Below are 13,473 nucleotides of genomic sequence, written 5' to 3'. Positions count from 1 at the left end.
CATAATGTTAAAATATATGTTTTGAGATAACAGTGTTTTAAATAGTCAGCAGGTGCTATTCAATTCAGAAATCTATTTTTACATAGAAGTTTATTTTATTAACTTGGTTTTCTTTACTTTACAGCACTGTGCTGTGGCCTCCCTGCATCCCAAACGCAAACAAGTGACAGAATTGTTACTTAGAAAAGGAGCAAATGTTAATGAAAAAAATAAAGAGTAAGTGCAGTTGCAGAAGGAGTTGCTCAGTTCTTAAAGGGCAAGTGTGGTACAAGTTAGGAGATTACCTTTTCCTTTCCTCCTCTCCATAGTTTCATGACGCCCCTGCACGTTGCAGCAGAAAGGGCCCACAATGATGTCATGGAAGTTCTACATAAACATGGAGCAAAGGTAAGGCTCATGCCTGAGATAAGGTGCCAACCTTGGCATTGAGTAGCTAGCTGCACTTAAGACTATTCCTCTTCTCTCTGATTCTCCGGAAGAAATTAATCTTATAAAGGACTGTTAGCATGTATTTGAATTCATAGATTCTCCTTTAAAGCTGGTTTAAATCTTGTTACTAATAGAGATAATTACCTGTGTTTTATATTGTACTTTACTATCATTCTTCTATAAAGCAATAAATGTGGCTATGGTCTTATCATTTGAAATACATTTCAGCTTTACATTGTTTTACCTTAATACTGGAATTGATATATTTTGGTAGTCAACATCAATTATGGTTTATCAGAAAGTAATTTATGAAAATGATAGGTAAAATATTGCTACCTATTTTAAAGAACATTTGTTCCTTCAAACTGGTAATGATAATAATTCTCTCAAATAACCTTAATATAAAGAAATAAAATTTTAATAACCATTTTTATTGGCATTGTCTGAGTGACATTATCTGTAACTCCATGACTCCATAAATTGCTTGAGGAAAGTTTGCTTGAAGGAAGCAAACTGGTTGTTTTTCGGAGGTACTTGAACTTGCAGATTTTTAAATCCTCAAGAGTGAATACTTTAAAGCAGGAGTCCCCAAAGTAGGGTGCAGACACTCTATGGAACATACAAGATGAGCCATTGGGCGTAGGAAAAAAATATTAGAATTTTGATTTATTAAAATAGTAATTTATTTACGAATGAAGAAGTTAAGATCTACAGTAAGTCCCCTACGTACAAACAAGTTCTGTTCCGAGAGCATGTTCATAAGTCTAATTTGTTCTTAAGTCCAACAAAGTTAGCCTAGGTACCCAACTAACACAATCGGCTGTATAGTGCTGTACTGTAATAGGTTTATAATCCTTTTCACACAAGTAACACATAAAAAACAAACATAAAAAATAAAGAAAACATTTGTAATCTTACAGTACAGTACCTTGAAAAGTACAGTAGTACAGTACAACCGCTGGTGCTTCTTAGGTAGTACCAGCTACATCACCACTGCTTTTTATGCTTGCTTCCAGACATCCTGGGCTTGAGATAATGATACTGTACTACTGTACTCTATACAGTACTTTAAAGTATACAAAAGCACAACCACTTGTAGAGGATGTATGCATGTAACAATGTATGCCAGACATGTGAACTAACTTACATGATTGGAAATGGGAACGCATGTTCGCATCTTTGGAAGTTCGCAACTTGAAGGTTTATATGTAGGGGACTTACTGTACTAATATTTCATACATAGACTGGTGCTGGCACTCTCATTATGTCCATGTGTCAGCCTCTCTGAGTCATGTCAGAGCCCAAGGTGTTTCGTGAGGAAGAACACGAGTTGTGTGTGGGGGGATTGACCGTGATACACTCACTCGTCTGCTCACTTTCAGCACTTTGTGACACATTGCACTTTACATGAGTAGATTTATGGATATTATCCTAAATGGTAGAATCTTGATAAATACCGTTGTTGAATATCAGAGGGAATGACCATGACAGTCTTATAGCATAAAAAGTTTATCTGGCTATTTCATGAATCAGGATTTTCAGGTTGACATACTTAGTTGTTGTCCCTTTTTTTTTTTTTTTATGAAAATAAGGGAATTCAAAATTTGCTGATAGTTCTATGGTGACAAATGACTATTACTTGTATGTAGGTACATTTTTTTTTAAAGAGAAACATAATCAGAACCTTAAAGGTGAAAGTTATATATTTTAGAGTGAATGAGAAAGTAACTTCTCTTTAAAAGGAACTTTAACAAATGAAGAGGACATTTTGAAAATAGATTTTTAGAAAATATCCACTGTTTTGTGATTTTGTTGCCAAAAACTGATGTATATTTATCACCCATCTGTCATATCTATATAATTTAAAAACTGGGCAACAGGATTTTCTAACCTGTTTTAAAGCTTTTGGTTTTTTTAAAAATTTGTGTTCAGGTAGTTTTTGAACCTATTAAAAATATTTTAATGCAACACCTCATAATAAGTTTGCAAGAATCAAGAAAAATGTAATTTTACTAGCAGAATTCAGTTAAAGCCTTAGCATAATCAGTAAATTACATTAAAAAATAAGCATTGTGATTTAGAAGGCTTTGCTAACAATGCACTTTTTCCAGTGGCACTACATATCTATGTGAAATCTTTTTAGCTAATCTAGCCAATGGGACCAACTATTGAAAATGAACTTAGAATCAGACCCTCAAATCTACAACATAATTTTTATAAGATTTTTAAAAGTTTTTTTTAATTGAGCCAAATGATATTTTGTATGACTAATAATTTAAAATTTTTTTTAATTTTTAATTGTTTCATCTCTTTCCCATCCTTTGTAATTTTTTTTGTATAAATTTTATATATGTTTATTATGTATTAGTTTAGCCCTGCTTGGTTATAATTTACAAATGTACATAAATGTATATTGAGATGGTTCTTAAAACATTTTTTTACTCCTAAGGTGCATGATCCAAAAAAATTTGTATATCCTTGCTTTAAAAGGACGGTTGATGTTTTTAATTAAACAGTCAGGATGAGCTGGAATGAAAGGAACAGTTCTACAGATTTATTACCTATTTTCAGGGTACAACTACTGCACTATTACATAAATAATGTCTTGTTGTTCTATCAAGCAAAATAATAAGCTAAGTAGGCTTTCTGCTACACTTAAGAGCATAGTATGTTTATCATTTACCTATTTTAAAAAATATCTTATGGCATTTATAATGTTCTTGAACAACCATGAATAATGCCCTTCATTTTGGGAAAGTATCTATTTGTTGTCTCCCATGAGTCATTTTATTTCCTGAAGGTTCAATAAGAAATAACATTATTTTATATAACCTATCCTAGTCAGCATTACTCTAGGTCTGTGGTTCTAAATCTTTTTTCTGCCCTTCATGTTCACAGTACAGTCTCATCAATAAGGTCGCAATTCATCAGTGGGGCATGTATAATTTTAACCGCCCTGCCAGTGATGTAGAATGCCTTTTAGACTAGTATATCTTCACTAGTCCTTCCACTTCAGTTCAACAAAATTGAGAACTTCTGCGACTAGGCACTTTAAATGGGAAAAAAAATCATATTTAATCAGGGTTAGGAACAAATAGATACAAATTTCCATCCTAGCATTCACTCATTTCCCGGTCCCAAGGCAGACTGCTATCCCTCAGGGCTAGTTTATCTGGTGACTAATGCATAAGTAAAAGCTCCCTATGAAGACCCAACTTAGCTACTGTTGGGCCCTAATGTTTGCTTGCCTAGTGTTCCTTCTGGGGAACTTGTGGTTTCAATTTGATTTTTGAAGGACTCATTGTTTCCATTTGATTCTAAAAGCACCTTCTGAACAAGCAGCCCCACTCCTGAGTTAGGATTCAGCCCTCTTACGCTGCTTCTTCCATTCTGCTGTCTTCCCCTCCTCATGATGAACCTAGTTCTCAAGCTAAGACTACTAAATCAGAAAAGGCAGAGAATTTGGTAGGGAGATCTAATGCCATTAACTAACTTGTCTTACTTAGACAGATAGAACTTAGTAATATTTATATAAGCCAAAGCATTCTTTTGTGTAAAACTTGGTAATAAATACAAAGTTCAGGTTCACTCTGCAAGTTAAGCATATTGTGTATGTAACATAGACAGATATAGTTTTCAGTTTAGAATCTTCCACTTTCTAGTTTTATGACCGTGGACTTAATTTCTCTGAACCTCAGTTGACTCATTGGTGATATGTGGGTATTAATACCTCCCCCACAAGGGTGGTTTTTTGTTCGTTTGTTTTGTTTTTTTGGTAAAAATTAAATGAGCTTATATATATATGTATGTTGTATAGTACGTGGCATACAAAACAATACTTTGATTACTAGTAAGTATGAGCATTGTATTTTTTTCTGTATTTGTCTTTTCAAACTTATATACTATATATTTCCCTTAATTATCTAAATTTTATTTAAGACATGTATATAATTCCTTTATAATTTGTTTTGATCCACTAGCTCAACATTGAGTTGTAAAATGATAAAGATTGTGTGCAGGATACTGTGGGAAATAGTTTGGAAGTTAAAGCAGTTACCAAACTTGAAGCTAATCCTGAACCAATTTAGTGGCATCAGCAATGAAAAAGGAAGAGAAAGACGAAAGCCATTTGGAAAGACTAATTGGGTGCTGGAATAGACTTAGAAAATGGTGGTACTTGGAAATGAATTGGGTGCTGGAATAAACTTAGAAAATGGTGGTACAATTAAGGAAGTAAGAAAGCTAGAAAGAAATACTGGTGTCCTATGTCTTGGTAATGATTTTGTACTTGGAGTTAATATGATAGAGGGACATTAAATAAAACTAGTGGTTGGAAATATAGCACTAGAGTATGAAAGAGAGTTTAGGATTAGAAAGATCTATTGGGAAGCCATTGACATAGTGATCATACGTTGTGGGAATGAGGAAGGTTCCTGGTAGAGAATATGGAAAGATGAGTTGAGAGTCAAGGAATAACCTTTGAGGATTACTCATGTTTGTGGAGCAGTAGTGGGAAGAGGAAACTGAAAGGCTTATCATGGTGTCTACTGAGTGCAACGGAGTGTGAAGAAGGAACAGGTGATTAGTGCTGCAGAGAGAAACCAAGGTAGACGATCCATTTAATTTGGCAATTTTCACATAAGGGCCTTGGTGGCTTTTGAAGGAAGTGTTCCAAAGATATAGAGGTAGAAAGTTGTATTAGTTAGGGTCTTGGCAATAAATAGCACACTCAAAGTGGGTAATTTGAGGAAAGTTTAATAAAGGAATTATATACAAAGGTGTGGGCAAGGTTCAGGAAATCAACAAGGGGTGAGGTAGTACCAGCAGCAAGTGGGAGCTATCATCAGCCTGGGCCTGAAGGGGCAAGAACAGGGCAGCTATATAGAGCAGGCCACCTGACAGCATCTGTAGCCTTTGGTAAAGGCTATATCTAATCCATTCTCCTCAGTCTTCTCCTTCCCACCAGTACCCTTGTCATTACTTCCCACTGGCCACATACAGCGAAAAGTTAAAGACCAAAAGAGCCCATTGATGTGATCCATACACGTGATTTTCCCAGGACACAGAGCAGGGTGGAGGGTGGATGTGGGTCCAGGGAGGCAAGCAGGCAATATTTAGCAAAAGGGCAGAAAACAAATGACTCTTAAGGAAAGGATGGTTATAAGAAAATGGGGTTATTAACCAACTTTTTTGAGAAATCCACTTTTATAGGAGCAAACTTCTGTATCTTAAAAAATTAATAATTATCTCTACCAACCCCCTGCTTCACAAGATTACTGTAAAGCCTAAATGGGAAAGACATGAAGATTTTATCCTTTTTTCTTTATTATTGTTAATGTACCCTGGCATTCTGCATTCTATTGCTTCTGCCTTGTTTGCTATCATTATTAAGTACAACCTAAGCCCCAATTGCATACGGTATTATTAATACCGCAGATACAAAAGGTTTAATTCAGAAGTGCTTTTTTTTCATACATGAAACCACTGCTATTTTGTCATTAGTGAGCATCTGTTAAATGTGTGAAACATGAAAACTTTTTTTGATGTTCGTATGTCTTAATTTGACAGATTTATTTATAATGTATGTAAGAAGAAATTGTGTCAATAGTCATTGGCATTTAATGGGCTTATTTCTCATATCGAGTGATCAAGAGCTTTGCTCACTTTGGAGAAATGTGTTAGCTGATTTTAAGGATTTTATTAATGCTCTTCTAGAGGTGGATTGATAAGCAGATTCTATTAGCCCAAAGGTGTTAAAGTGCTTTTAAAGATATAGATCCAAAGTAGCTTTTATAGTTCAAATAATATCTGAGGTTTGATCATATCAAAATAAAGTCCAAAGGGGCCAGTGTCTCAGAGACATTTTAGTTACTGTTCAGTTAGATCGACTGAATCTAGATTAGACATAAGTAGAAATCTGTTTTATACTTATTTATATACATGCCTGCTTAGTAATTCTATGAGATAACCGTGTGGTTAAGAGCTGGAACAACAAGTTTGGAAACTGTTACCTTGGCTGCCATTCTCTCTCTGTGTCTGTCTCTCTCTCTCTTTCTGAGATTGTGTGGCTTTCTTTTCTCTGCTAGTCTTTGTTCATCTGCTTCATTCTTCTTTTTATAGACTATATTTTTCTGTTTTACTTCTCTATGGCCCAAATATGGTCTTTGCAGCCCCTACTTTATAAGCCTTTGGCTTAAAAATATACCATCTGCAGCTGCCATCTCTCCCAAGTCTCAGGGATGAGAAAGGGAGCGTATGAATAAGACTTCAGTTTGTTCAGCACAGCCATGGGATTGGCACCTCGAGTCTAATCAGCTATGCTCTCTGCAACTTATTTCTCTGACAGTTAGGGCATGTGGGCAAGGTAAGTACCCCTTTAAGAAAGCAAAGAAAGTATGCACCATTATAATATAATATACCTCTTTTCAGAGAACTTGATTGTTCCTTTTAAAATTCCATTGACTGTTGAAGGTTTACAAATAATAATACTCAAGTTTGGCTAGTAAACATTAATCTAGTTTCATGTTTCTCAAATTATATTAAAATTTAACTTCTTAGACAAATTCCATACTCTGGTGGGTTCATAACACATTAAAGGATTAACAGCCTATTAGAGTAAAATATTGATTACTGTAGCAGAATTCTAGCTAAGAATGAAATTTGTGGTTATTTTGTTTATTTCATTCCTCACAGGAGATACTTTTAACTGTGTATATCCCACTGTGGATAACGATGGCCTGTAAAATATCTGTAAAAACTTAAATTATACTTTTATTATAGATTAAGTGAATCAGTTTTTTTCAATATTAAACAATTCTATCAACACAGGCATTTAACTTTTTTCCCTCCAAATTTCTAGAGAAAGAAGAAATGCATGGTTTTTGGTTAGTGACTAGTTTGATAGTGTCTAATGTTTGTTCAGTATACAGAGTAGTATGTTGAAAACAGTATTCTTTAACATCAGAATTTACTAATTTGTCATTCTTTTGAGCCCTCCATTTACCAACCATTTTCAAACAGCCGGTGTGCAAGGTATTGCACTTGTTACTATGAGGTATATAGGAAGTTTGAATTTGATAAAGATTCTTTATCTTAAGGGACTTAAAATCTAAAAATAGGCTTGTCCAACACAGTCTACTTGAATATCTGTTATACAGATTGGAAAGTACAGGTAGATTGCTATTCAGAGGAGAGACCAATTACTTCTGTTAGTGGTGGCAGACTAGGGGAAAGAATGGAGAAATTCCATGAAGAAAATAGAATTTAAGCTAAGAATGTCCAAGAATTAGATATATAGAAATAGACAAAATACAAAGAATACATTTTAAATAATGACTCAATCAGGAAAGCAAAGGAGTTTTTTAGTCAGAAGTTATGATTAGTTAGTTCAGTAGGTGGAGTAATAGGTAGTCCATGGGGGATGGTGAAAATCTGAAAAGATATGCTGGAACAAGATCTTGCTGGTCTCAGCTGGAGAGCTTTGGTTTGTTCTCATGGTACTTGGAGAGCCACTGGAAATTTTGAATAGGCAGATGGCATGAACAAATCCTGCTTCAGGAAGATAGATAACGTCCTAGGAAACTACTTTCTCTTAGAAAACCAATTACAGAAATCTGTAGACTCAAGGTATATGTATAATAGTTGGCATAATCATTTAGCAGTATTCAACAAAATTAGCTTTTTAAGATTTTTATAAAAAGGGATGATGTCGAGTTAATGTTTTTTTTTTTTTAAAGACATCTCCATTTTAATTAATTAATTTATTTATTCATGGCTGTGTTGGGTCTTCGTTTCTGTGTGAGGGCTTTCTCTAGTTGTGGCAAGTGGGGGCCACTCTTCATCGCGGTGCACGGGCCTCTCACTATTGCGGCCTCTCTTGTTGCGGAGCACAGGCTCCAGATGCGCAGGCTCAGTAGTTGTGGCTCATGGGCCCAGGCGCTCCGTGGCATGTGGGATCTTCCCAGACTAGGGCTCGAACCCGTGTCCCCTGCATTGGCAGGCAGATTCTCAACCACTGCACCACCAGGGAAGCCCAGAGTTAATGTTTCTTACCTTCAAGCTAAAAAGATTACAGTATGCCTGCCACCTACCTGTTCCCTAGGTTGTAGTCTCTGTCTACCAGGGCGTAGACCTGTTTCAGATTGCTGTCTTTATCCCTCTATTGTAGATTTTATTAATGCCTGTTAATTTTTTTTTTAACTATTGTTTGCTTTTAATTTCAAAGTATCCTGATTTGGGCAGAAAAAAAAAATTGTCACTCTAGCTAAAATAATATAGAGACTGTTTTCAACTCTCAGATTACTTGAAATCAGGTTTAGTTTGGGATGTACGCATGTTCATAGTTAACGTAAAATTATAATGTGAGGGCTTCCCTGGTGGCGCAGTGGTTGAGAATCTGCCTGCCAATGCAGGGGACACGGGTTCGAGCCCTGGTCTGGGAAGATCCCACATGCCGCGGAGCAACTAGGCCCGTGAGCCACAATTACTGAGCCTGCGCGTCTGGAGCCTGTGCTCCGCAACAAGAGAGGCCGCGATAATGAGAGGCCCGCGCAGCGCGATGAAGAGTGGCCTCCACTTGCCACAACTAGAGAAAAGCCCTCGCACAGAAACGAAGACCCAAAACAGCCATAAATAAATAAAAATTAAAAAAAAAAAGAATAGAATAACTATAATCAGAGGTAGCAAAATATGCAGCATCTTTCTTTAAAAAAAAAAAATTATAATGTGAGTCTACATGCCTAAGTACAGAAATGTCACAGAACAATTCATGATGAATTACGAAATGAGTGATGTGGACATAGCTGAAGTTTAGGCGAGAGATGAACTCAGCCTCATAGTTAGCTGTTGAGACTAGGCTGTTCACACTGATTTTTGAAAGAGTCCCCTTAACCATTTCCTTATAGTCTGCTTGCTGGTTTCCAAAACTATTTTTGGCATTTTTTAATCATAATTTTATGTCCTATATATTTCAGGCCCATACCATTGTGGTTTTATATCATTTTATCAAATTATCCTCTTTAGGAAAGTCATTCTTACTATTCAAATAGAAATAAAGATACATACCTCAGCTTGTTATCTCCAGATACAAAAAAAAAAGAATGTTTGTCTTTAAAACTGCCAGACATCTGTTATTCTTCTCACACCTTCTGAATTTGTATCTTAAGCCAGTTCTAACCATTAATTACCACAGTTGAGGTGTAACACATTAAGTATAACATTTTTCTTATTTGAGGCAGTTTCTGTACTTAAGAGAAAATAGATCTCTTTAGTGCTGAATGCTAAGCGTCTTTGAAGACATCCTCTATCATATCCTTGTGGTGGAGATTGAGATAGAGGAAAATAGAACTGTGTCTTAAAAAAGACTTCATTAGTCCCAACATTCCCGAATTTCTTCAGTAAGTATGCTGGTAATTCCAAATAATACATATATATTAAGAATTAAAGTTGTATCTATTTAAAATATAAAGAATAAATTAATGCTGCTGTATATAAAATCAATCTGTCAAATTTTTTAGGTTGAAAACAAAACTCATGGACAGCAATACATATATAGAGCTGTATAACTTGAAAGTTCTTAGAAGATTCCTTGTGAGCGGCAATGTCATTTATTTGGTTAGCTCAGTTTGAATGACCATTTAGGCACTTAATTATATGTATAATACTAGACTGTATATTTGTTTTGTCTCTCTGCTTTTTAAGAGTTTGACTCGTATATAAAGAATATTTTGAATGTTGTTGAGCCTAAGTTTTTTGCCTGAGTGAAGAATTAACACAGCATGAGTCGCAGTCATCAAAGGCAAGAGGACGAAGAACAGTGTTGTGTCAGAGATATTCTAGCTTCTGGACTATATTCTGTACTTGAGTTGGCCCTTTTTTTTCAGTGTTTCCAGCACTGATTTTGTGGACGACCTGCAGAGGTCATTTAATCTTTTCCTGTTATTTCTCCACCAGTAGAGTGAATTATTGTCATTTACCATTTATGTAACTTACAGAATGGTGGAGATGAGAGTAATAAATCCAAACTTAGGAGAACTCCCTTTAAACAATGAGAGTTCCCTACAATTCTCTGGGATCACAACAAAATAAAATTATACTGGCTCCAATATGAAACTGTGAAACTGAACTAGGGCAGCAACACAAATCCTGCCAGGTGACTCATTTAAAAAATTGGGGGACGGGGATTGATCTCTAGTCATATCACATAGTTACTGCTGCCCTCCAGGAATAAATTTATCACACACATTTTGTACTTTTGTGCCTTGAACCACTTCAGAATATTTGGAGGAAAAAATTAGATTGCCCACTCTATAGAGAGCCCTGATTCTATCCCATGACTGACTGATAAATAAAGGTAGAACCTTAAGGGTGTTGATCAAGTTAGATATGAGAGGGAGTTAGGGACCTTGATTTTTCTTTTTTCAATTTTGAGTCATTTTAAAGATCTGTAATGACTCAAGCGGAGAGTCGATTTCCCATCCAGTAATCATTTTTCAGTAAATGTGTTCTTAAAAGTCCACGTAGTAAATATTTTAGGCTTTGTGGGCCAAGAGACAAAATAGAGGATTTTATGTAGGTACTTATATAGCCATTTAAAATGTAACCATTTAAAAATGTAAAAACCATTCTTAGCTTGCAGGCCGCACAAAACCAGTAGGTTGGAGCTGGCCCGCAGATCAAAGCTTGCCAAGTCCTTCCGTAGAGCTCTGTTTTGTTCAGATAGAGGAGCTTGAGGGTCTGAGACAGCTCTGGTGATCTCATCTCGTCCTTACTAGTGCCTGGTAAAGGCATGGGCCCACAAACCATCTCTGGCCCCAACCATAAGGAAATGTTCGCTGAGAAAGGTTTCTTCTCTTTTAAAATAGATGTCGGCAACTTCCCTTTTGGCCTTGGTTGAGACTGCCTGGCGCTGGTGCAGCGCGGCTGCCGCAGTCATCTTATGACCTGAGACGGGCAAGCCCGGAGCCCTGAGACCAGGGAATTGGAGAAATTTCTGACATTTGCTTTTAGGGAGGAATAATTCTTCTTCACAAAAACCCTTACAGAATATCTGTTTAATATTTCCCTATTATCGATTGTCGTTCTTTCTAAGTGGGTTGTACAAAGTCTCACCAAATTTTTCTAGTTTCTTTTTTTTAATTAAGATTTTTTTTTTTTAATGTGGGCCATTCTTTAAAAGTCTTTATTGAATTTGTTACAGTATTGCTTCTGTTTTATGTTTTGGTTTTTTGGCCACGAGGTATGTGGGATCTTAGCTCCCTGACCAGGGATTGAACCTGCCCCCCCTGCATTGGAAGGCGAAGTCTTAACTGCTGGACCCCCAAGGAAGTCCCTCTAGTTTCTTTATTCTACTTATTTCCATGGAATGAGTGCTTCTATTATATTATTCACTGATACTTTTCTATGACTTCTTGTAGTGCTTCAGCTTTGTTGTCTGATGAAGCACTCCATGGATATTCTTTTGTTGCTATGAAACTATTTCAAATTTGAGGGAAGAATTATTTCATAAGGAAAAATATATACATTTACTAAAGCAAAGAATTTTGTGTTACACTGGTCTCTCTTGTACTTTAGGGTAGAGGGAAGAGTTACATTTAAGGTTAAGTCATAGTCTCCGCTTTTAAATAAATAGCTTACAATTTACATGTAGCATCTAATATTAGCAAGTGCTTAGTAAATGGTAGTTGCATCCCTTCCTTATATTAGTGAGTGGTGATTTTTGCTCAGTATTTCACTCCATGAGTGCATGTCCCAGAATGAGTAAGAGGTGGAAGAAGTGAATCTGCAGTGTTCTATATTGCACTCAGTTCCACCATGCATATTAATAGAGAGAACCGCTTCTTACACGTAGTGTGTTGTTAATGTTTAAAAGTACTGTCTGTACTTTATCTGGTGTTCAGTTGATCTGCTTAGACACTGGAAGTGAAACTGGCTGGTGTTGGATTTACTGAGAAACTTTACATCTGTCTCTACCATTGCATTGCTAAGGTATCTTCAAGGATAATCTTGACCAAAGGCAAATTTTACCTTTCATGATGACTTTAGAAACTAACACCTTCAGAAAATGGGGCTCCAGGGTAATCTAATAAAGCTGGAGCATAGCAGATTGTGATGAAAAAATATAGTGGAAAGAGAGGTAGGAGAGGTGGTGTAAAAGTAAATTACAGATGGTCTTTAATGACATGCTGAAGGATTCAAGTTTATGTGAAGGCACTGAAGAGTCACTGGGTTTGGGCTGAGGAATAATTTGGTAAGATCTGTATTTCAGAGTAATAGTTCTGAAACTATGTTCCCATGATTTAATGAGCTGGATTATGGATTTCCATCACTATAATTGAATAATTTAGTGGGTGTCTTATCCAATTTCCAGAAAAATGTTAATGATTAGAATGTTCTTAAAGTTTTTCTCCTGTGATGAGGACATAACAGAAATATTCACAGAAAAATTCAAGAAGTTTATTTTGACCACTTGTGTTTTCCATTAATACATGCTAATGGCTGTGCTTTTATGTTGTTTATGGATAAACAGTCGTTTTTCTGCTGGCAACTGTGATATAATTAAATTTGTCAGCATTTCATGGTGAATCTTGTGAACACCATTAAGAATTTATTGACTCCCTCTTGTGAGAACACCAGAATCACAACTAGCTGCTGGACAATCATCGACAGGAAGACGCTGGAACTCACCAAAAAAGATACCCCAAATACAAATAGAAAGGAGAAGCCACAATGAGACGGTAGGAGGGTCACAATCACAGTAAAATCAAATCCCGTAACTACTGGGTGGGTGACTGACAGACTGGAGAACACTTATACCACAGAAGTCCACCCACTGGAGTGAAGGTTCTGAGCCCCACGTCAGGCTTCCCAACCTGGGGGTCTGGCAAGAGGAGGAGGAATTCCCAGAGAATCAGACTTTGAAGGCTAGTAGGATTTGATTGCAGGACTTCGACAGGACTGGGGGAAACAGAGACTCCACTCTTGGAGGGTGCACACAAAGTAGTGTGGGCATCGGGACCCAGGGGAAGGAGCAGTGACCCCAGGGGA

General features: G+C 36.4%; 1 protein-coding gene across 1 annotated transcript in view; it reads left to right on the top strand.

The window, feature by feature from the left end:
* Nucleotides 1–13,473, top strand: part of TNKS (tankyrase) — a 181,122-nt gene that overhangs the window by 113,073 nt on the left and 54,576 nt on the right. Inside the window, exons 10-11 of the mRNA XM_082374938.1 lie at nucleotides 125–216; nucleotides 309–387. Of these exons, the coding sequence (XP_082231064.1) occupies nucleotides 125–216; nucleotides 309–387 (171 nt within the window). The remainder of the gene's footprint in view (nucleotides 1–124; nucleotides 217–308; nucleotides 388–13,473) is intronic.

The sequence above is a fragment of the Balaenoptera borealis genome (assembly GCF_965194805.1).
Source record: "Balaenoptera borealis genome assembly, chromosome: 21".
In the NCBI taxonomy this organism is placed as follows: Eukaryota; Metazoa; Chordata; class Mammalia; order Artiodactyla; family Balaenopteridae; genus Balaenoptera; species Balaenoptera borealis.
This window is presented reverse-complemented; position numbering and strand designations above follow the sequence as displayed.